This window comes from Nematostella vectensis, chromosome 13, assembly GCF_932526225.1.
Source record: "Nematostella vectensis chromosome 13, jaNemVect1.1, whole genome shotgun sequence".
Lineage (NCBI taxonomy): Eukaryota > Metazoa > Cnidaria > Anthozoa > Actiniaria > Edwardsiidae > Nematostella > Nematostella vectensis.
In genome coordinates, this window is record NC_064046.1 from 8,939,807 (window position 1) to 8,961,342 (window position 21,536).

The window sequence follows — 21,536 nt, forward strand, 5'->3', positions numbered from 1 at the left end:
TAGCTTGGGAGAAAATAAATCACCAACGATTCGTGAATGAAAATACCATAATGTTGACTATGATGAGTCATCGGCTGTTTCGCAATCTTGATTTATTTCAGTCATATCATCCTACTTTATAGGTTTTATAAGGAGCAGGTTCTTTTGCTGTGCGAGGTTTAGCCGGTGCGTTTGCAAAAATGACCTTGGATAACCTTGGAAAATACACAGCATTTTGTGTCGTGCAGAACGAAAAAAATAACCTTAAAATCTAACAAAGTTAGAGTAAATTTCTATCAAAGATCTTCTGTGATGTAAAGAAGAGATCAAATTTTCCGATGAAACATTTTTCGTAGATGCTTAAATTTAAGAAGTTCGTTTTATTTAAGCTCAAAAACCATCAAATTAGTGTTAAAACATATTTACTTCCGCCGTATATTCAACCAAAAGTAAAATTGCAATCGCCAAAAGGTCAACCTTTAGGTCGAAACGGGCAAAAAGACCTCGATATTCGTAATCTACGCCAGAAATTCTGTAAAATGTCGGCAGGGGTGCACAGGACCTTTAAAATCTCAGGCTGGACGTTCTTTTAAAAAAAAGATTATTCTAAAACAAGTGTAGTTCATATACGTCGGTCTAACGTAATTACATGCTCCGATGAGAATCTTCGTTTAACGCAGTTCAGATATCTTACAGCTTTCTTGTTATACCTGGTGCACACTAGTAACATAACGACATAATGACATAGGCGCGTGCACTCTTACATGAACAAAACGACAAAAGAGAAAAAAACATGTTTTTTTCTTTTATGTCATTATGTCCATGTCGTTATGTCGGCCTTAATGCCTAGTGCACACTAGCAACATAACAACATAACGACATGAGCGCGCGCACTATGTTTAACCCGACATAACGACATGGACATAATGACATAAAAGAAAAAACATGTTTTTACGTGTCGTTATGTCCATGTCGTTATGTCGAAGATAAGAGTGCGCGCGCCCATGTCGTTATGTCGATATGTCGCTAGTGTGCACTAGGCATAAAAGAGTGCGCGTGAATATGTTGTTATGTCGTTATGTCACTAGTGTGCACGAGGCATTATACGAACATTTCAAGCTGGCTTTGATGCAAGTGCAGCGTGCTGGGCAGCCTATCTTGCATCTAATAGCCCTTGGTTCCTCATCTAATAGCCCTTGGTTCCTCATCTAATAGCCCTTGGTTCCTCATCTAATAGTTCTTGGCACGCCTTTCAAAGCCCTGGTAGCGTTTTTAACAAAGCGGCTCTGCCCCCAACAATGACCTGCTGAAAGGCAGCTTTCTTGGTGTGTTGTATGATACAGCTGCCTTCGTCGGTAGAATGACATTAAATGGTGTTCCTATCTTTTTGGTATACTTGGGCTTGCTACATGTGTCTTTTATGTCATTTGACGACTTTCGAATAGGCAAATGTAGATTTTGCTTAGCATCCTTTGAGCAACTTTTGGCGTTTTGAGCAAATTTTGGTAGGACCAGCAACCTAGGGCAACTTTGGCCTTCCTTGGAACTTTTTGAGCGACAAATTGGTATAAAATCGATCCAATTTTATTAAAACGAATCCCAAATGGTTCTGGACAGTTAGTTCTCACTCGTTTTACGTGTGCCCACGAAATCTGGACAGCGGCTGTTTTTAGCAGGGTAGGTACTTCACACGCGTGTACCGATAGTCTTTTCATGCAACATATATTAATGATTGATTTTTTTTTTCAACCGGCCTACACTGGCCTTGAGAAGTACCCACACCCTAAAATATTCATAAATTCAAAATAAACACAAAAGATGAAGATACTCAGGCAACAGTCTAAGGGATAAATGGTCTTGCAGATATGCATACAACCAAGGTTATAGCAACTACTCTTTAGCAAAATAATAGCACAGGTTCTTTGACAAACTTCAAATCGAACAAGGAAAGAAAAGATCAGCAAACACAGCCCAAGACACAAATAGATACCTTTATTCTTACCCTCCAGGTTTATTTCCATGGCCTCAAAACACAATGTCCACTCCTTGAAGGCTTGTAAAACCACTTGGATTTTATTAAAGATTGCAAAGCATTCTGGGAGATCCAGGGGAAAAACACGAGGGGAGGGACAGTCAACACTCCTCTCCCCAAAGTCAGATGGTTTTTTATAAGTCTTTTCACCCCGAAGCCAAACAAATCAATTCCCGGTCATACAGACCCAGAATAGCAGTGTAAACAATTTTGGGATACAATTTAGTTTCAAAAAAGACAGCATTTAGGAAAGCTGTGGTGATTCATTGGAAAATTATTTTCTCATGCAGGCAAAGCCAAATAAAAAAAATAACAATGAGTCCACCTTGAATCCATAAGCACAGCACTCAATTATGCCCTAATAGACTCCATGATGTCCTAGGACACTCTCCCAATATGCTTATAGCCGTTATTTTTTTTAAGAAAAAATACAAGCAGCCATCAACTTGTGCTCGCATTAGCACAATGGCAAAGGATTAAAAATGGGACCGCAAAGCACTGTTGGAAAGCTTGGATACCGCTGACTAGGTGCAGCTGTGTTTGACTTTGACGGGCTATATAAAACTTAAAATAGGGGGGGAGGTATCTGTTTTCAGTCCGTTTTTTTGTAAATTCAGCTCAAAAATAGCCAGGAGTCAATGGGTTAATGAAATGTGGAAATTAAAACAAACAAACAAACAAACATGTTTTTAGCATTTATGTAGAAAAAACGACTTAGGGAGCGAGCAACTTTTTTTAATTTCTGGCGGCAATTTTAGAGCAACGGTTTGCTATATTTTTAAGCAACTTTTCCCAAATTTATTAGCACAATCTACACATGCCTAGTTTTTCGAAAATAGTGTGTAACGACGCGTGATTTTCACTTCCGGATTGAATAATCGGCCATTTTTATATCCCAAGATAATAAGTAATTGAATTGCAAAGTGAAACAAGCTTGCTAGTATTTACTCAACTTCCGGTTCAAAATCGCTGTCAAAAATATATGTGGCGCGTAACTAGGGATTTAGGAGCGGTGGGGAGTCAAAGGTATATATGGGGAAAAAGATAATATTTGACGATCTTCAATCAGAAATTACCAACCTTTTGGTGGTACCCTCTCTAGAAAGGAAAGTAAGAAACACAAACAAAAAAGTCTTCTGGTAGATGACAAAGATAGGCCTTATAACATGTGGCCAAGGAAGACAGCAGATCGTTGCGACAAGTTTTGTTTTTTATAAGTGTTTTATATTTAGGTAACTGAGGTGATATTGCCATTCAGCCCGTGTAGGCATTTTTCACTCTGTGAACTCACGGGTAGCCTGTGGTGTTGCAACATATTGCGCAACATGAGCAACGTGGTTGGGAATTCGATTCAAGATGGCGGCGGCCGTGAGCGACAAGAGCGATCGAATAAAGCATCTTGTGGCAGACTCTGCTGCATTTCTAAAGAGAGTTCCATTGGATACGATAGCAGAGAATGTCTACACTATATCAGAGGTTGTTTCCGAAATTAAAGATGCAGCCACACGTCAAAGTCTCGCCGTGTTACCGTACGAAATTCAGTTCAGACAACCATCGACTGAAGCTCTTAAAGCAGGTAAGATTTGGCTTTTTCTATTCTAATTTTTACACGGCTTAGTACCACAAATCATTCGACGAAACACCAACAGTTAAACGTTCTTGTGTGTATGTGTTTTTATGTCTTGGCTTGATCTGTTACCCTACCTTGTGACGTGCGTTTTGTTATTGTTTACTTGAACAACAAATATTAAGTAAGTAGTCCCTCATTTTCGGCGGAAAAGCAATGCAGTGAGAAGCAAAATACAGTACCTTGATGTTGTGAGAATAATTTCCGTTATTTCATTAAAATTATAAAATTATTTTTTTATTTTTTGTTTTATTATGATGTACAACCCTATGTTTGCTGTTTTATGTTATTTTCGTGCCACAGAGTCTGCAACCCTGACCCTATTCAGGACAAATATCTGAAATAACATACCCTGGCTGGGGTACAGAATAAACGATCAAGGGTGTTGGGGGGGGGGGGGGGTGTTGGGGCGATCACTTAGTGTCCTCCTATGCATTGGTATGTAGCGGATTAGCAAGTTCATAAATAATTTTGAAGTGCTTTCTGTTTACAGTTACAGAGTTCTCTAAGCTCACTGGGGACTTCAAGGTGTTGTCTGCAGTGGATCTTAGAGTCATGGCCCTCACTTACCAACTGGAAAAAGAATTTTGTGGAGTGGAGCACCTTAAAACCAAGCCCACACAGCAGGTGAATGTAGTATGGGTTCCCTGTGTGTTTATGCCCACAGTTCATTCGGGGTTACAGCAACCCCCTAGTGTGGAGAAAATAGCAAAGTGTCTTAGTCATCTCTTAGAGCTGTGGTATAAACTTGCCAATGTGATTCACCAAACATGACATGCATAGGATATCCTATTGTGGGGAAAATAGCAAAGTGTCTTAGTCATCTCTTAGAGCTGTGGTATAAACTTGCCAATGTGATTCACCAAACATGACACTGCATAGGATATCCTATTGTGGAGAAAATAGCAAAGTGTCTTAGTCATCTCTTAGAGCTGTGGTATGAACTTGCCAATGTGATTCACCCAACATGACACTGCATGGATATGGATGTGTAAACTAGACATGCATATTTTCATTCTCACGAAGTAACAGCTTATTATTAAGAAACATTTTTAATAACATTCTTGCTTCATTTTGCTTTTTAAAAACAATATATACATACAATTATTGCTTTTGTATGTTGTATTTACTGTGTATGTAATTGAAATTACAGTGAAATATTTCTAAAACTGTAGTAATAATTGTTGCAGTAGCTACATGCATGCCTTGCGGGGCTATTTTTGTTATTGTAGGTCCAGTACTCCCAAGGTGTTGTTGGCAACAATCTGCCAGGATTTTATGTCGAAAAGGTAAAATCAATATGTATGGAAGAGATGTTTTTGTCCCCTCCATGTGAAAACCAAATAATTTTGCTGACATTAAAGCATTAGTCCTTTGTCCGAGCAAAGGAAAAGCAAAGGGCTTCCTTCCTTTCTTCGTTCTGTTTGTCTGTCTTTCTTTCTTTATATTTCTGTATGTTATCATGAGATGTATTACTCTCAATATCCATTAGTTTATCTGTCTGTCTGTCTTTATCTATCCTTTCTCATGTTATTGTCTGTTACCATGAGATGTATTCCCCCCATTTCCATTCCTTTAACTGTTGGCATGTCTGTCTTCTTTATCTCTCTTTCTTTCTTCATGCTTTTCTCTGTTAGCAGTCTCTTGAGCAAAGCCCTGTTTCCCTTAACAGAATGCTAAGGATCCTAGTAGCACCCAGGATGAAACAGAAATACCCTCTACTGAGCCAGCAAACAATGACTGTGAGGACCCAGTTGGCGATGACAGTGACAAGACCCTGGAAGACGAGATAGATGAAATTTCTGGGCTGCCTGGTTGTAGTATATCTGAGAAGTGTACAACTGATACCCCTATGCAGGCTTCTGAATCTCAAAGGTAAAAGAACAGAGGTTTCCATGCAGATTTTCTGTGTGTCACATAAATGAATGAGCATATGTATTGACAATTGTAAAACCAAAAATAATAATAAACTTGAGCTTTCAGGGGGGGACTCTCCATAAAAGTAGACAGAGGTGATCATCTCCATCTTTTAGGGTATCAAATTGTACCAACTGCTTTCCCTTACATACTTAGGGAGGTGTTTAAAGATTTTTCCAATTCCACTATCCTTTAGGAGGTTTCACACATTAAATGGATTATCCTATTTAATAATAACCAGACTCAAGAAAGAAAAATCTGAAAATGCATTCCCAGTGCTATCTCTCAGGCTTCATGATCACCCTGACTGTTATTGAAGGAGTTTACCTCCTGCTGGGTTCAGATTAGTTACAGTAGGTTTCATCACCAAATGATTGCCTTTGTGTGTGGAACCAGTGGATCCTAAAATTCCTTTGTGAAATACTGTGTTTTTTGCTCTATGGGAAGCCATGTATTGAGTACTTTTTAGACCTTAAAGGACATATGTACCATTTCCCCTCTTGATATTGTAAATATTGGAATAGATTGTTCATATGATACAGGAGTCTTATTTCTTTTTTTAAAGTACTTGTATGAAGGCACTCTATTATTTAAACTAGGAACCTGTATTTTGTGTGACCACACTTCTTGTGTGGCACCATCTTATGTCCACTATATGACTTTAGATTTCTCCTTCAGTTTATCTCAAGTGCAGGAATACCCAAAAGAAGATAATGACATTGTGGAGGATGATACACAGAGAGAGGAAGATGACTTAATGGATGCTAACAACCCAGTTGAGGATACCGGTGACGATGAAGGTTTTGTCGAGGAGGATGAAGATGGCTGGATCACACCTGAGAATATTCTGAGAATTCGCACAGAGCTTAATGCCGGCCGACCTGAGGCAGAAGCAGCTGTGGTAGAAGTTGGTTGTTTAACTACAGATTTTGCCATGCAGGTTTGTGAACACAGGGAAGCTACAATGGGAAACATTTATCTTATGTAAAAGCAATATTGAATCCGCTGCCAATCAGCTGCCATTTTATGCTCCTGCTCAATGCTGAGTCAAACAAAAAATCCATTTCTATCGGCTAATTCAAGCAAGTAACTGAGAAACTTTCAATCAAATATCATTGATAAAGTATCAGACTTCAATCGTGGATGGTTTGTTTAAAGTTCTTGCAAATAAACCTCTGTATTTTCAATGATAAACATTAATAAAGGAGAAGTTGATTTGACATTTTTTAAAGTCTTTCAATTTTTTTTTAGAATGTGCTGATTCAGATGGGACTGCATGTTGTATCTGTTGATGGATTGCTCATTCGTGAGGCCAAGAGTTACGTTCACAAATGTTATGCTTGCTTTTGGTGAGTACCTGGTTCTTTGAAAAATGAAATTTTTTCGCGAAGCCCAATATAATTTTGATTGGAGTAGTTGAGAGTTAGTACACTTGATTGCAAGCTCTCATCAACTTGTAGTGAAAGTGATAACAGTTCTACCCCAGGGGGGAGGGATTGTCCCTACATATGTCATGTTTACCCTATCTTTTGTACAGTATCACACAAGATAAAGCAGTTCTAACCCTGGGGGAGGGGTTATCCTGTGTCATGTGTTCCCTATCCCTTGTAGAGTATCACACAAGATAGTGCAGTTCTAACCCTGGGGGGAGGGGTTATCCTGTGTCATGTGTTCCCTATCCCTTGTAGAGTGTCACACAAGATAAAGCAGTTCTGCCCCTGGGGGGGGGGGGGGTTATCCTGTGTCATGTTTTCCCTATCCCTTGTAGAGTGTCACACAAGATAAAGCAGTTCTACACCTGGGGGGAGGGGTTATCCTGTGTCATGTGTTCCCTATCCCTTGTAGAGTGTCACTCAAGATAAAGCAGTTCTACCCCTGGAGGGGGTATCCTGTGTCGCATTGCCGTATTGTCAGCAGTTTACTTCCGGTCGATTACGTAACAATCTTCGATGATTTTTAACGGAAAACGCGAAAAAAATGTTTTTTTATTGTAAAAGCAGTGTGTATATTGAAGTTTCTTTGAGAATGTGACTGATAATTTAGAGCGGATGAATTTCTGAAGAATTTCTTAGCCTTGCTGGTTGGCTAAGATTATGCCAATTGTTTCCTGCATCCTCATTGTGTTATTATAGCAAAAGTCGTGGTTATTTTGATGTGTCATGTTTTCCCTATCCCTTGTAGAGTGTCACACAAGATAGTGCAGTTCTAACCCTGGGGGGAGGGGTTATCCTGTGTCATGTGTTCCCTATCCCTTGTAGAGTGTCACACAAGATAAAGCAGTTCTGCCCCTGGGGGGGGAGGGGTTATCCTGTGTCATGTGTTCCCTATCCCTTGTAGAGTGTCACGCAAGATAAAGCAGTTCTGCCCCTGGGGGGGGAGGGGTTATCCTGTGTCATGTGTTCCCTATCCCTTGTAGAGTGTCACACAAGATAAAGCAGTTCTGCCCCTGGAGGGGTTATCCTGTGTCATGTTTTCCCTATCCCTTGTAGAGTGTCACACAAGATAGTGCAGTTCTAACCCTGGGGGGAGGGGTTATCCTGTGTCATGTGTTCCCTATCCCTTGTAGAGTGTCTCGCAAGATAAAGCAGTTCTGCCCCTGGGGGGGGGGGGAGGGGTTATCCTGTGTCATGTGTTCCCTATCCCTTGTAGAGTATCACACAAGATAGTGCAGTTCTAACCCTGGGGGGAGGGGTTATCCTGTGTCATGTGTTCCCTATCCCTTGTAGAGTGTCACACAAGATAAAGCAGTTCTGCCCCTGGGGGGGGGGTTATCCTGTGTCATGTTTTCCCTATCCCTTGTAGAGTGTCACACAAGATAGTGCAGTTCTAACCCTGGGGGGAGGGGTTATCCTGTGTCATGTGTTCCCTATCCCTTGTAGAGTGTCACACAAGATAAAGCAGTTCTGCCCCTGGGGGGGGGGGGTTATCCTGTGTCATGTTTTCCCTATCCCTTGTAGAGTGTCACACAAGATAAAGCAGTTCTACACCTGGGGGGAGGGGTTATCCTGTGTCATGTGTTCCCTATCCCTTGTAGAGTGTCACACAAGATAAAGCAGTTCTACCCCTGGAGGGGGTATCCTGTGTCATGTTTTCCCTATCCCTTGTAGAGTGTCACACAAGATAAAGCAGTTCTACCCCTGGGAGGGGGGAGGGGTTATTCCTGTTTCATGTTTTCCCTATCCCTTGCAGAGTGTCCCATGAAATGAAACAATTCTGCCCCTGGTGTGGTAACAAGACCATGACCCGTGTCTCCATGACAGTCGACGAACATGGTGTTATACGCTACAACGTCCCCACTAGAAAACGACCGTTCAACATTCGAGGGAAAAAGGTTGGTCCTACAGAGCAGCTCTTTCTAACTTACACCTTATGAAACTTAACCATTGGTTTATAGTACGAAGCATGCTGCCATGGTTACCATGACAAAATCATAGTTTTGATCGACATGAGCTTTAAGCCGCATTGTCAGCAGTTTACTTCCGGTCGATTACGTAACAATCTTCGATGATTTTTAACGGAAAACGCGAAAAAAATGTTTTTTTATTGTAAAAGCAGTGTGTATATTGAAGTTTCTTTGAGAATGTGACTGATAATTTAGAGCGGATGAATTTCTGAAGAATTTCTTAGCCTTGCTGGTTGGCTAAGATTATGCCAATTGTTTCCTGCATCCTCATTGTGTTATTATAGCAAAAGTCGTGGTTATTTTGATGTGTTCTTGCAAATAGACTGGTCGTATTTTTTTATGTAAACAATAACATGAGTGGCTGATCGACATTCTTTAATTGCACCCAACTTGTGCTCACTACATTACTACACGTTTTTTTAAATGGGAAATCCATAATGTAGTCGTTTTTTGCAGTTCCCTTTACCCATGCCCCAAGGTGGACGCTTTGCCGAGAACCCAGTCCTCGTGGAGGACCAGCCACGCGGTCAGCGGCGTCTCCCGCCAAAACGCGACAAAGTCGATGTCCTCAACCCTGATTATGTGGCGCGGGCCTCCCCGTTCACGGCTAATGACGTCAACAGCCGTGCGGTGCAGCATGGCTTTCACGTGACGGGAAATTACTGGAACAAACGCAACCCCAACGAAGTAAAAAAGTCGGGTGGAAGGCGGAAAAAGAAATAGTGTATAATTACTCTACTATAAACAGTATTTATTTGTGGATAAATTAATGTGACAGAAGGCTGAAAAGCTGCTGATAGTTTTCAGGTAATTATTTGATGCTGGTTTCTATATGAATGACCGCGCATTATATGTTCAAAAAGTCGAAAGCGGCGTCAACTCTTCCTCCTCATTTTTCTTCTCACTTCTCATCACTCAAAAGACTTAGGAGCCCCTGGTCTTCTGGCTAGCTTTGTGGAACCTCTAAGACAGCATGCATCGATACTTTGGGGGAGGGGGTCGGTTGTACGCTCTTTAAATGCTTGTGAATATTTCAGAACAGGCATACAAAGGTTCCAATAAAATGCTTTATTCCTCTTCCCCTGTACTACCTTTGTGTAAGGCTAATTCTAGGAGGGTGCAACCCCCTGGCGCCATCCCTATATATTCGCCAGCCTGTTGCAGCCCACCGTAGGCACCGTTGTTATTTTCATCATTTCCTTGTCAGTGGCCGCCGCTCCAGCTTGACTGAACACTACCCGGCCTTATCCCAGTTTTACCGGGTTTCCTGTGTGTGGAGAATAACCGAGGTAACTTGAGGTCTAGCTGAGCTCACCGACAGTGCTGAATAACGTATGCGCATGCGCATGTTCTGGCGAAAACAAACAAAATCTCAGTGTTGAATCGTTTGAGTAAAGGTACGAAAGGCTGACTTCGGTCGCTGTTTTGGCTAACTGTACATCTATAAAACCATACTGTACAAAAGATGGCAGACTTGTTTGATAATGAGGGAGTCGTACAGAAAATTTTAGCCTTAGGTCTGATCTAGTTTTCTTAGCATTCGCCAAATTGTGACAGTTCGCCGGTAAAACAAACGCCGCCATTTCAAAACAAAAAGGCTGGTTTAACCGCGCGGTACTGGAACTAGTCTTGCGTTTTCCAGCACTGTCGAGCTCACCTACAACGAGGAGATGGTTTCCAGTGATAAGACCGGGATAGAAAGCCTGGGACCTGGATAGGCAGTCGCGCAAGAAAACTACTTTACAACAAACCTATCAACAAACTACAAATAAACACCGCGTTCAAGAAGTTTAGGTTGGCACGAAAAGCCGTGCTGGAGAGAACCAGGGGGTCGGATTCTTGGGAAGAAAGTTGTATCTTGTTGGCCATTATTGCCTTAGCAGCCCGAAACCTGCCGGTAATGGACGCCACGTTCGACCTGCTTTCGCCTCTTTTAACAAGCGTAAAGTTCACCACGGAACTAACTCCTTCATCTACAGTCACTGTCTTGGCTGTATTCTTGTAGCCTCGCTTCTTGACCCTGACCATGTAAGTCCCTGGGACCAAAAACCTCCAGTAGTCGCCATCTTGGAATGACGTCACTTTTTTGGTGCGATCATCCACAACGATTTTCGCGCCTTCCACAGGGCTCCCGTCGGGTTCGGTGACAAAGCCTCTTATTCCTGTGGTGTGCACCAATTTGATGTAGCTGAGCAAGGCCTTGCGATTTGCGTACCAGTAGTCCTTGACGTATCGTGTTGGCGGGAACTTGCAGCAACCAAGCTCAAGCGTTATCTCGAAGCAGTTGCTATGATAAAAGACAGCGGCAAAAGTTAGGGCTCAAACGCGATACAACAATAAACAAAAAAGTGGTAAATGGGAGAGAAAAAAAAAAGTTACAGCTCCGAATAATCTATAGGGCAGATGAAAGCAAACCTCGTCACTGATAAAAATGCTTTGCGCGCATGTCTGACACAATCCCGATGAAGTGCTCATAGTGATGATGCATGCGCGGTCACCCTGTGGTGTCAAATTCCCTTTAGTTTGTAAGTTTGTATACCTCTGGAATAGCATCACTCCTCTTTTTGGTATACCTGTGGTAGAGGGTGAAGCCCTTCATTTCTTATTGGAATACCTGTGGTAGTAATTGTAATCCTGCATGCCTCCAGAGATTGGGTACCAGGCCGCTCCGTTTGTGATCCCGTCTTTGAAGCGCTCGTTGCGGTGAATGGGGCATTTTGGGTCACCTTTCCTCATTGTTGGATGCTGGGAAGAGTATGCCTTGGCAATCTGAACACATACAGCGCATGCCATCATGAATGAGACGTCTCGATCATACAACAACTGTAGCCTCATTATCATCATCATCAATCATCATCACCATCATCGTCACCATCACAAGCATCATCATCATCACCACCACCATCATCATCATCATCATCATCACTACCATCACCATCATCAACATCACTACCATCATCATCATAAGCATTATCATCATCATCATAAGCATTATCATCATCGCCGTCATCATCATCATCTACTACCACTACTCTTATCGTTTCCAACATTATCAGTCTTCGTAACCATCGTCACAATCATAATAATAATCATCTTCGTCATCATCATCATAAACAAGACCTGTCATCGCCGTCTTATCATCGCAATCTTCGCCACAATCATCATCGTCATCATCATCACTAACACCCACCAGCCACACACACCCATTACCTTGACAAACACGTCATCGTCAGGCGAGCCATAGTACACCCTGACCGTGGATTTCTTGAGCTCGGGAGGGATGTTATCATACGGGTAATTAGCTACGAGCGTGCCTCCGTGCAGGTTCGCTGACAATACGAATGGCTCACTCTTCAGCCAATTCATAACGGCCTTCACTTCCGGTTGCAGGGAGTTTTCCCGATTGTCGTAAGGATCCGGGAAGTTACGATTCAAGTCGACTCCATTCGCGTTAAACCGACCAATGACACTGGTGCAATCTTCCTCCTTTGAGCTGGAAAGATGAAAAGCAAGCGTCTAATTTTCACGCTAGTACGAGCCTGCGAAACGGAACTAAAGGAAAGGGGGAAAGGGTCTTTGAGCGAGAACAAAAAATCGTAGCAAACGGTCGGGGAAGACTGGGGAGAGGAGGGGGGAAGGAATAATAATAATAATAATAATAATAATAATAATAATAATAATAATAATAATAATAATAATAATAATAATAATAATAATAATAATAATAATAATAATAATAATAATAAGATCTTTATTAAAGATAATCCCGACAGACAGACGTGGCGGGTTACAAACCATTAACTACTTATATACTTCTCTACTAAATAAGGTTAAAAAGACATCTATTTACAAAACAGCGTGTGAAACGCTCAGTCTTTACTTGCGGCAAGATAAAATCATGCCTCCTTTTCCTCAGGAAGTTTACTTTTTGCTCCAATTTTTTTTCTCGCCCACTGACCCCTCCCCCTCCCCTATTTTTCTCGCCCACTGACGCCTTCCCCCTCCCCTTTTGTATCTATGACACCATGGGCGGATCTAGGGGTGGGCCGAGCCGGCCTCGGCCCCCCCATTATCATATATTTGCCTTAGAAATAACAAGAAATATAAGGAAATCCACGGAAGAACAATAAATCCGCCCGCTCCCTTTCTTGAAACCCTTATCCCCCCCCCCTTTTTGAAGCTCCTGGATCCGCTACTGATGACTGCGTCCGCACATCCCGCAAACTTTCCAACAACAAGAATTTTTGTCCGGGAGGACATGTTTCCGGACATACCTTTCGTACCCGTCCGGGTTCATGCTAGGGAGAAGATGGATCCGTGTCGTGTCCAGGAGCTGAGTAATCCCAGGCATTTTGCCGTAAGCCTCGCACAGGTGCTCAGCCAATAGCAAAAGCAGCTCTCTCCCAACGACCTCGTTCCCATGCATGTTAGCGATGTATTTGAATTCAGGCTTGCCTGGGATGTGTTTACCTGAGCGATATAAAAAGCGGCACAGCTATCAAAGACTAATCTCCGCTTATATACTAGAAAGAAGAGACATCATTGATGATCCGGAGCCTCCCTCTTCCCCGGCAGAAGCGAGGAAGAGGAACAAGACCAGTCTTGCTGTAGCAAGGGCGGTAGGAACGGAGTTTGTTAGGCTAAATCCTGATAATATGCCACGAATCTCCTTCTAATTTTGCAGAAATGTGCCTTGCTTGCTACGCGCTCTCCGTGTTTACTAAGAAAACCCGGTCAAGTTTTGTTGCGACGCGCTAGCCTAAACCAGCCCGACAAACCCCGTGTCGCCTAAACAGACTCCGACTCGCTAGCCGAAACCAGCCCGACAAACCCCGTGTCGCCCAAACAGGCTTCGACACGCTAGCCAAAATCAGCCCGACTAATTATTCTTCTTAATCGGGCAGGTTTCTGCCAGCGCGTCGCTGGCTATATTATTAGAAACAAGCCTAACAAACCCTGTTCCTACCGTCCTTGTAGCGGGTAGGAACGTCTGGCTGTATGATAGGTAGCTGTATGAATCTGGATGTATGAGATGTAGCTGTATGAATATCTTACCAGGATTTTTAGTGATTTCAATGACACGTAAGCTCTTGCCCTGGTACGAACGACCAATCGTGTACACTCGGGTAATGTTCGGGAACTTCTCGGCCAGGCTGTCGATAATCGCATCCATGGCGGAGTTGTTATGGTGAACAAACTGAAGAGGTAATGCGTCCCGTGACGTGACCAAGGGGAGCAGGACTGGGACGAGAACCAGTGCTACCAGGCCTGCGCCAATCCTATTCATTACCATCATCCGGGAAACTCTTTGCACAACCTTCGAAAAAATAGGCACAGCGGTCGAACCTGTACTGCACATGCGCGAGATTCGATGTTCCCTCAAAATGCTATAGCTTTATTCTAACCTCTATACTGTAAATATATTTTTACAAAAGCTTGCGCTTTGCCTTTGCATGTTTCTACGCTATATGCCTTTATGTTTTCCGCTTATCACCACTAAATCCTTTACACCACACCCATCTGTAACAGACTTGGTGAAACCTAGATTTTCGACTTTTTTGGGGGGAACTCGTCGGGTTTGAAATTTCCACCGGTCAGCTAATTTTTATTACCGCCGGTCACTCAACTTACCCGTCGGGTTCATCTAAAAATTTCACTGGGTGCCGGGGACGCTAAAAGCACGTCGGGTCGGGTTTCTGCTGTAACAAAGGTTTTTTTTATCCGCTAATGACCTTTATGAAGCTAAAGCCGTCCCTACAATGTTTCCGCGCCTAGCTTAGTCTCTATGCGCAGCCGTCAAATACACGTCCTTTTTGTTTCTTTTAGCTTTTTTACTGCGGGCCGCCCTATCTAATTACACAAACACTTCAATGTTTTTCTTTTTATCGGCCGCGCCATTGTTATTTTCTTTGCAGCCATTCGCGCAACCTTTATGATTCCCCATATAGTTATGCCGCCCAAAGCCTGGTAAAACAGTTTGCATCTCGCATAGTTGAGCCGTTTAAAAATAAGCGCACCTACGGGCAGATACACCTCTGCTTCATGGCTTGCTCGCTGTTATCCTAAAAAAAAACCCGTTGTTTTGCAGCCGCTTTCGGGAGGCCTAGTTTTTAGGGGTTAAAATCAGAATCTCAGGTATTTTAGGGGGTATCCGAGAAATAAATAGGCTTTTCTAGCGTCTTGCCGCTAGCGGACAGGCCAAGCGGTTTTCACTTCAAAACTAAAGCTAAAGATAAGATACCGACAGATAGGACACACGTGATTGGATGAATCAGAAGCATGACTCAGCATTTTCTACTCCATTTCTATCAGCAGTTCACTGTTGATAAAAGTCAATTGTGTCGTTGAAGAAATTTCTATCGAGGCACGAGATAGCACGAACGTAACTAGCTTGGTGTTAGTGCTCAGCATGGCGGCTCTGAGTCAAAGAGCCTCTGATGCAAATTACCAAGTCTGGAAAAAAGAGGGCTATTTCCTTCGCTTTTTTGGGGTAGCTGTTGTGGTATTTCGATTGAATTTTGTAAACAAAATATAAGATTTTACATTTAAGATTTTTGTTTTTTAAATATTGGTTGAAAATATAAACAAAGGTGTGGCCGACAAAAGCCAGTTGCGGAGTTACGGAGAGCCAGAGTTGTCTATTACGCACTGATTGGCCAGTTGTCTATTACGCACTGATTGGCCAGTTGTCTATTACGCACTGATTGGCCAGTTGTCTATTACGCACTGATTGGCCAGTTGTCTATTACGTTTCCAGCCTTGTAACCAGTGCGTAACAGAGCCGCATTGCGCCTGGATTGTAGCTAGATATGCTATAGAGGAGCGTGACAAAGTAAGCCATCCCTCTCACCATCTAAAGGCGGTCGGTCATAACAGATCCGCATCTCGCGTGAATTAACCGTACATCCCACATACCAAGAGGTCGCGCCGATGATGCACAGTGTGCAGTTTGAGGAGAAGACAATAATTGACAATACGTGATGTGAGCAACAGTATTATTCACAAGATGCTTGAAAGTATAGGCGAATTATCTGGACTGCGGCGAACCAAAGTCTATTAATGAATTGTGTTGATTCTAGCTATGAAAAATCAATATACACTATTGCTTTTATGATTTTCTCAGCGTTGATTAATCACAATAATTTAAACTTATTTGATAGATTAAAATTGATATTTATTGACGGTTTAGACTATTATATTCGCATCTGAATTGAAAAAGGAAATTCAATATAAATCCTACCTTTGGTGTTGAAGTATTGCTGTACCTGAATAGTTTGATGCTCTACGCTAACCTTAGCCTCTCCGCCGGCTCTCGGCATATGTCTCGCTGAGCCCCAGCTGATAACTAACATCAATGAGCTCTTTGTGATCAACGATTATCACGCCCGGCCCAATACCTAACACCGCTGACCTACGGACTGCCGTCCAGATGAAGATATCTATAGCATTTTGAGGATATTATCTCGCTGTGCTAATGCGTTTTTTTTTACTTTATTTTTTTTGCACCAAAGAACACCTCCAAAATCAAATAAAGCGCGCGAATTTTTTTTTGTGCCTTAATCCACAAGGTCAATGTCCGTGGTGTGGTGTCTAAAAGCACTTAGTGGGCGTAGACATAGTTTTCTTCTTATAATATACTCTACATGTGCTGCCTTAGACAATACAAATCGAAGTAAAAGATTCATTTGCGTTTGTGTGATTTACTATTAGGGGCGTCGCAGCTGGCCAAAAAGAGGCGTTGGGATGGGTAAATTTTAAACTTGAAAAGCATTGTGTATAAGGGTCTGCAGCCTAGGAAATTCTTGATAATTTTCGAACTTCTAAAATGCTCTAAACTACCAAATGCTATGGAACACAGCGTCTCTTGCTCCTTCCCCCTCATTTCCCTTATCAGAATGGCTTCGACACCAAACAGACTCTAGAATGCACTAATATCATTTTTAGCGCTCCTTAACCCCAATCCAACCTCACCTTTTGGTCTACGTGATTTCGGAGTACGTTGTTGTGTCCTCAAAATATCACAATTATGATAAAATATAACAAGCAAATTCCATCCATGCGTGTAATTTCCGAGACATTTTATGGAATACGATTTTGTTCGTAAATTTTGAATAAATATGATAATGAATCGTATCTTAAGATAATGAGCATAATATTTACCTTAATTCACGTTGCTCGAGAACCCATTGTCAATTTGTAAGTGGTCTTTCTTCCGCTTGAGCACTTCACCGAGATTGTTGTGTGATTGTTTTCTGGTGACCGATTTTCCACGACGGATCAAGTTAGCGTAAAAGTTCCGTTCCGTTCACAATTCTCGACACTTTTGATTCCTGAATTTCCTAAACTACGTAGGGAATTTAGATGAAAGTCAAACCATTTCCGCCATGACAGTTAGATTAGTTTTACTTGGGACTGTTTTTATTTTTTCGATGAGATAATATTGTAAATTGGTCAATGAACGTAAATAGGTTTCGCGCTCTATGAGTGCAGGTACTTTGTGTGAAACGCGCCGGTACAAGAAAGTTCAGAAATGACAACTAGACGGTAAACATGAAGTAGTATGCGTTGTCACTGCCACCAGCAAGTTTGTGGAAGACCGCTGTGCATAATTTAGACGTAAACCCAATGTGCTGGAAAGAGAATGAAATAACATGATGGTATGTGTTCTTGTTGCTTTTATAAGCCACAGAAATTAAAAATAAGCATTTTTGTGATCAGAAGGAGTTACATGGCAGCTAATCCAAGCCGCAAGCCATCAACCGATAACCGGGCGCGCAAGGCATCTATGAAACCTGGCGCGCAAAGCATCTATGAAACCTGGCTCGCGCAGCATCCATCGAAAACTGAGTGTGCAAAGCATCTATGAAAACCTGGCGGCCAATGCGTTTCCCGAAAACCGGGCGCGCAAAGCATCTATCGAAAACAGGCTGCACAAAGAATTTTCTCGAAACTGGCCGCGCAATGCATCTATCGAAAAACCGAGTGCAAAGTAATACATCGATGCAAACCTGGCGCCCAAAGTATCCATGTGTAAACTTCCGTGTACAAGAATTTCAATTGAAAAAGAGCCTGAGGGGGAGGGAAGAAGGGTGTGTGAGTGGGGGGGGGGGGAGAAGGGGATGAGGGGGGCTGGTACCCCCCTGGCCACCGCGGCCCCTGGTAGAGATCCTTAATTGAACAGTAATTTATTAATTGATGTCGTCGGTGCGTTTAAAAAACAATTGCTAGTTACTTTTTTAAAAGACTAAGCGAATTCGAAGCCTTATTTTCTCTTATTTTTATGCCCAATTAACACTTTTTTTGCCTTTCCAGCCATTGACAGACTACACTTCTTCTAATTTCATCACAATAACTCCACATTTCATAAACACAGTAAAGCTGAAAATTAAAAAGATGAAGCACCAATTATAACCAAGGGTTCGTTAACACTTAGTCAAGTGGGAATCATTAATTTTTCAGTGCGAGATTTGACTTTTGTGCTGCACCTGCCTCCACTTGGTTAGACAGCAAATCCCCTCTTTGGCAAAAGTGTCAAGAACTTTTCTCGACCTCTCAAGGGGAAGCGAAAACGGAGAAAATTTCTAGGTCTAGACGAACATTCTGCGGTTCAACTTCCTGAGCTACGAGGTCTCCTGAAACAATGTTGCAACCAAAGGTTAGAGATAATGTAAAGATCCTTCAGATGAATGAAAATGTATTCTTATTTATCATAAACACGCAAACACGAATACATTTAAAATTCAGCAAACAAATATAATCTTTATCGAGAAACCATGATATTTAAGGTTTGTCTCGGTTTATGTCTTAACGTTATTAACATTTTAACATTATAAATAATACTTTTTTCAGGCAACTCCAGATGCGTAGAAACTTTTAAAATATGATTTCAACTCTCCCGCATTTACTGCCAGCTCGGAATTTTTTTTTGACTCGCAAAAGTTTCTCGAGCATCGATAATACGGCTTGGAGTTCAGTTCAGACTCCAAGCAGTTAAATTGGAAGTGGGAGATAATTTAAAAAACTGTACTATAATGGGGAAGACTCTGTTAGGAGTGCATGACGAAGTTAAGTTAAAGGAAAAATTACCAATTACCAATTTTTAAGGGTAGAAAAGCAATTTCAATCTTTTCAAATAATACAACTAAAAATAAGCTTGGAGGAATGACATTTGATTATATTCCTCCCCAGGGCGCAAAGCGATGAGATGAAATGAAGTCCCGAAAAGAATGCCAAAACAAAGGATGAAAAACGACTTTAGCAATTAACTAAGCATAGAAAAACTGCAATTGGGAGTAGTTGTGTTTGAAGCTCGATTGTTTTTGAGGGAGGTAGAAGAAGGGAGTCTAAAATGGAAGACCGCGAAAACGCAACACCAGCGACTTCTAGTTTAGACGGAGGCAAAGCTTCCAGACTTTTTGTGAGTCAGGCGACAAGCCGAGATGATGACTTCATGGGTATGGCGAGGATAGATCTGGGCTCCGCAAACTCACTCGAGAAAAAATACATTCTACAGGAAAGAGTTCGCAAACAAGCGAAGATGGAAAAGCGGCAAGCGACCGCATTGAAAATGAGCTCGTCAGGTTCATCGACTTCATCAAGCGATGTACAGATTATCAAGAAGTGCGATCAAAATAAGGAAGCCTTTGGGATAGAGAATATGAGTTCGAGTCAGCCGTCGAATAATGAGCCTTTTCCCTCTCATGCTATCAACAGAGCTAGAGCGGAGTCCAAAAGAGAAGCACAAGAAATCACAAACAGGAAAAATGGCGCCTTTTCCAAGAATCCTGAGTTTTGTGCTCTTCTATCCATATCTCCGGTAAAGCTTCGGGCGCCAAAAGCGAATCACTCTGGTTCGGCCCTGAAAGAAGCAGATTCACTTCCGCGCCTGCGCAATATAGCTCAACATTCAGTCGAGGTCGACTCTTCCCGGTATGCATTTCGATCCCTCCCTGAAAGAAAAAGCACAGCTAAAAAGCAAGGTATCGGCGGCACTGCTTACCACTTCCGGCCGAGCTCCCAACAAGGAACCAATCAACAAAGAGAAAGACCAAGCACATCCACGACACCAGGGGCTCTATCGTCTGATGAATCCTTGCCCTTCTTGCACGGGTACCAACAATATAAGGACCCTGGTCGCCTCAGGGCCCTCTCGGCTGACTCAGCTTTGCACATGCGCGAAGACTCCATCAGTAGAGTGGACTCTAGCTCCTTGAGCAGCTTCCGGTTACCAAGTTCTGCGAACCCTTCCAGGAAACAAAGTCCATATCCTGAGATTGTATGCTATGAGTGGCACGAAGTGGATTATGGGAAAAGAAACCAACACCGCGCCAACAGACACAAACCTCGCAGGCGTGCGCACACCCTACCAGTAACAACCGCTGATCAAGACTTGACAGCGGCCATTCGTATCCAATCAGTGCTGTCGTCAGGCCCGGATGTTCCCCCTTGTACGCCAGCAACCATTTACCCCCCTGGTACGCCCAGAGTGGTTATATCAGCCCGGGGGGCGCACAGTTAAAATTAACCGTACTTGGAGACTAGTTTATAGAGAGGCATCGTATACTGGAAATGATTATATAGAACAGCCTTGGGGTTGGAATCGCCAAGCAGTTGCTGCTGCTGCACCAAGCAGTGCCGTAACGCCAGGGAGCCCCCTCCCCTCCCCCCACGTTTTTTCCTCCTAAGATTATAAGGGAAATGACCAGTATTGTGCCCTTGTTTTATCGATGTTTGCTGCGGGCCTGGAAAGTAGAAAGCCCAACACAACGGCAACTGTTTGAGTCTACCTCTTGGTAGGATGTGACGTGAATGTGATCCCAGCAAAACAGAATATACCCAAACTGTATCCACATTTGCTTCGCCAGACAGTCAGAAACTTTTCTATTTTAGGCCCTGTTCTCATGAAGATAGTGTGCCCTACTGCCTACTACTATTACTCACTGCAAGATCAGATACAGAAGCTGTTTTTGCATTGTTATGTAGCGTTTTTTGGTTTGGGGAATAAATAGAGTGTTTATGGTCTGATTCCGTCTGTGATCGTTTAATAAAGCGCCTCCCTAGAATATGCGCCGCCCTAGAATATGCGCCTCGTCTAGAATATGCGCCTCGTCTAGAATATGCGCCTCCCTAGAATATGCGCCTCGTCTAGAATATGCGCCTCGTCTAGAATATGCGCCTCCCTAGAATATGCGCCTCGTCTAGAATATGCGCCTCGTCTAGAATATGCACCTCGTCTAGAATATGCGCCTCCCTAGGATATGCGCCTCGTCTAGAATATGCGCCTCCCTAGAATATGCGCCTCGTCTAGAATATGCGCCTCGTCTAGAATATGCGCCTCCCTAGAATATGCGCCTCGTCTAGAATATGCGCCTCGTCTAGAATATGCGCCTCGTCTAGAATATGTGCCTCTAGAATATGCGCCTCCCTAGAATATGCGCCTCGTCTAGAATATGCGCCTCCCTAGAATATGCGCCTCGTCTAGAATATGCGCCTCCCTAGAATATGCGCCTCGTCTAGAATATGCGCCTCCCTAGAATATGCGCCTCGTCTAGAATATGCGCCTCCCTAGAATATGCGCC

At 42.6% G+C, this 21,536-nt stretch overlaps 3 protein-coding genes across 4 annotated transcripts; 2 read left to right on the forward strand and 1 right to left on the reverse strand.

Annotated features, from left to right (window-relative positions):
• Nucleotides 1-3,324: 3,324 nt before the first annotated feature.
• LOC116602117 (RNA-binding protein NOB1) lies at nt 3,325-10,036 on the forward strand. The gene is given in 8 exon segments (XM_032363264.2): nt 3,325-3,587; nt 4,132-4,265; nt 4,871-4,927; nt 5,311-5,513; nt 6,234-6,495; nt 6,807-6,904; nt 8,745-8,886; nt 9,415-10,036. Coding segments are annotated over 8 exon segments (1,383 nt in total). The 5' UTR covers nt 3,325-3,367; the 3' UTR covers nt 9,682-10,036.
• LOC5518577 (carboxypeptidase D) lies at nt 10,012-17,410 on the reverse strand. 2 transcript variants are annotated; one of them, XM_032363262.2, is made up of 6 exons: nt 17,119-17,410; nt 14,014-14,275; nt 13,233-13,428; nt 12,169-12,451; nt 11,573-11,727; nt 10,012-11,245 (listed from the first exon to the last, which is right to left on the reverse strand). In XM_032363262.2, the coding sequence occupies exons 2-6, from the start codon at nt 14,252-14,254 to the stop codon at nt 10,699-10,701; spliced, it is 1,422 nt and encodes a 473-aa protein (XP_032219153.1). In that variant the 5' UTR covers nt 14,255-14,275; nt 17,119-17,410; the 3' UTR covers nt 10,012-10,698. The 2 variants fall into 2 exon arrangements, with proteins under 2 accessions (XP_032219153.1, XP_032219154.1); XM_032363263.2 differs by lacking the exon at nt 17,119-17,410 and adding an exon at nt 16,199-16,349.
• A 952-nt stretch (nt 17,411-18,362) lies between these two features.
• LOC116602081 lies at nt 18,363-20,982 on the forward strand. The gene is made up of 2 exons (XM_032363199.2): nt 18,363-18,613; nt 19,147-20,982. The coding sequence occupies exon 2, from the start codon at nt 19,307-19,309 to the stop codon at nt 20,474-20,476; it is 1,170 nt and encodes a 389-aa protein (XP_032219090.1). The 5' UTR covers nt 18,363-18,613; nt 19,147-19,306; the 3' UTR covers nt 20,477-20,982.
• The last annotated feature ends 554 nt before the right edge of the window (nt 20,983-21,536 follow it).

What these genes read in the sequence shown, in the direction of transcription:
- LOC5518577 (XM_032363262.2), bottom strand. Translation starts at nt 14,254, where the DNA reads ATGATGGTAATGAATAGGATTGGCGCAGGCCTGGTAGCACTGGTTCTC. An exon ending in ACGATGACGTGTTTGTCAAG is followed by an intron (nt 11,728 to 12,168) that starts GTAATGGGTGTG and finishes GTATGTGTTCAG; the next exon opens with ATTGCCAAGGCATACTCTTC. An exon ending in GATTACAATTACTACCACAG is followed by an intron (nt 11,246 to 11,572) that starts GTATTCCAATAA and finishes CTTTTATCATAG; the next exon opens with CAACTGCTTCGAGATAACGC.
- LOC116602081 (XM_032363199.2), top strand. Translation starts at nt 19,307, where the DNA reads ATGGAAGACCGCGAAAACGCAACACCAGCGACTTCTAGTTTAGACGGA.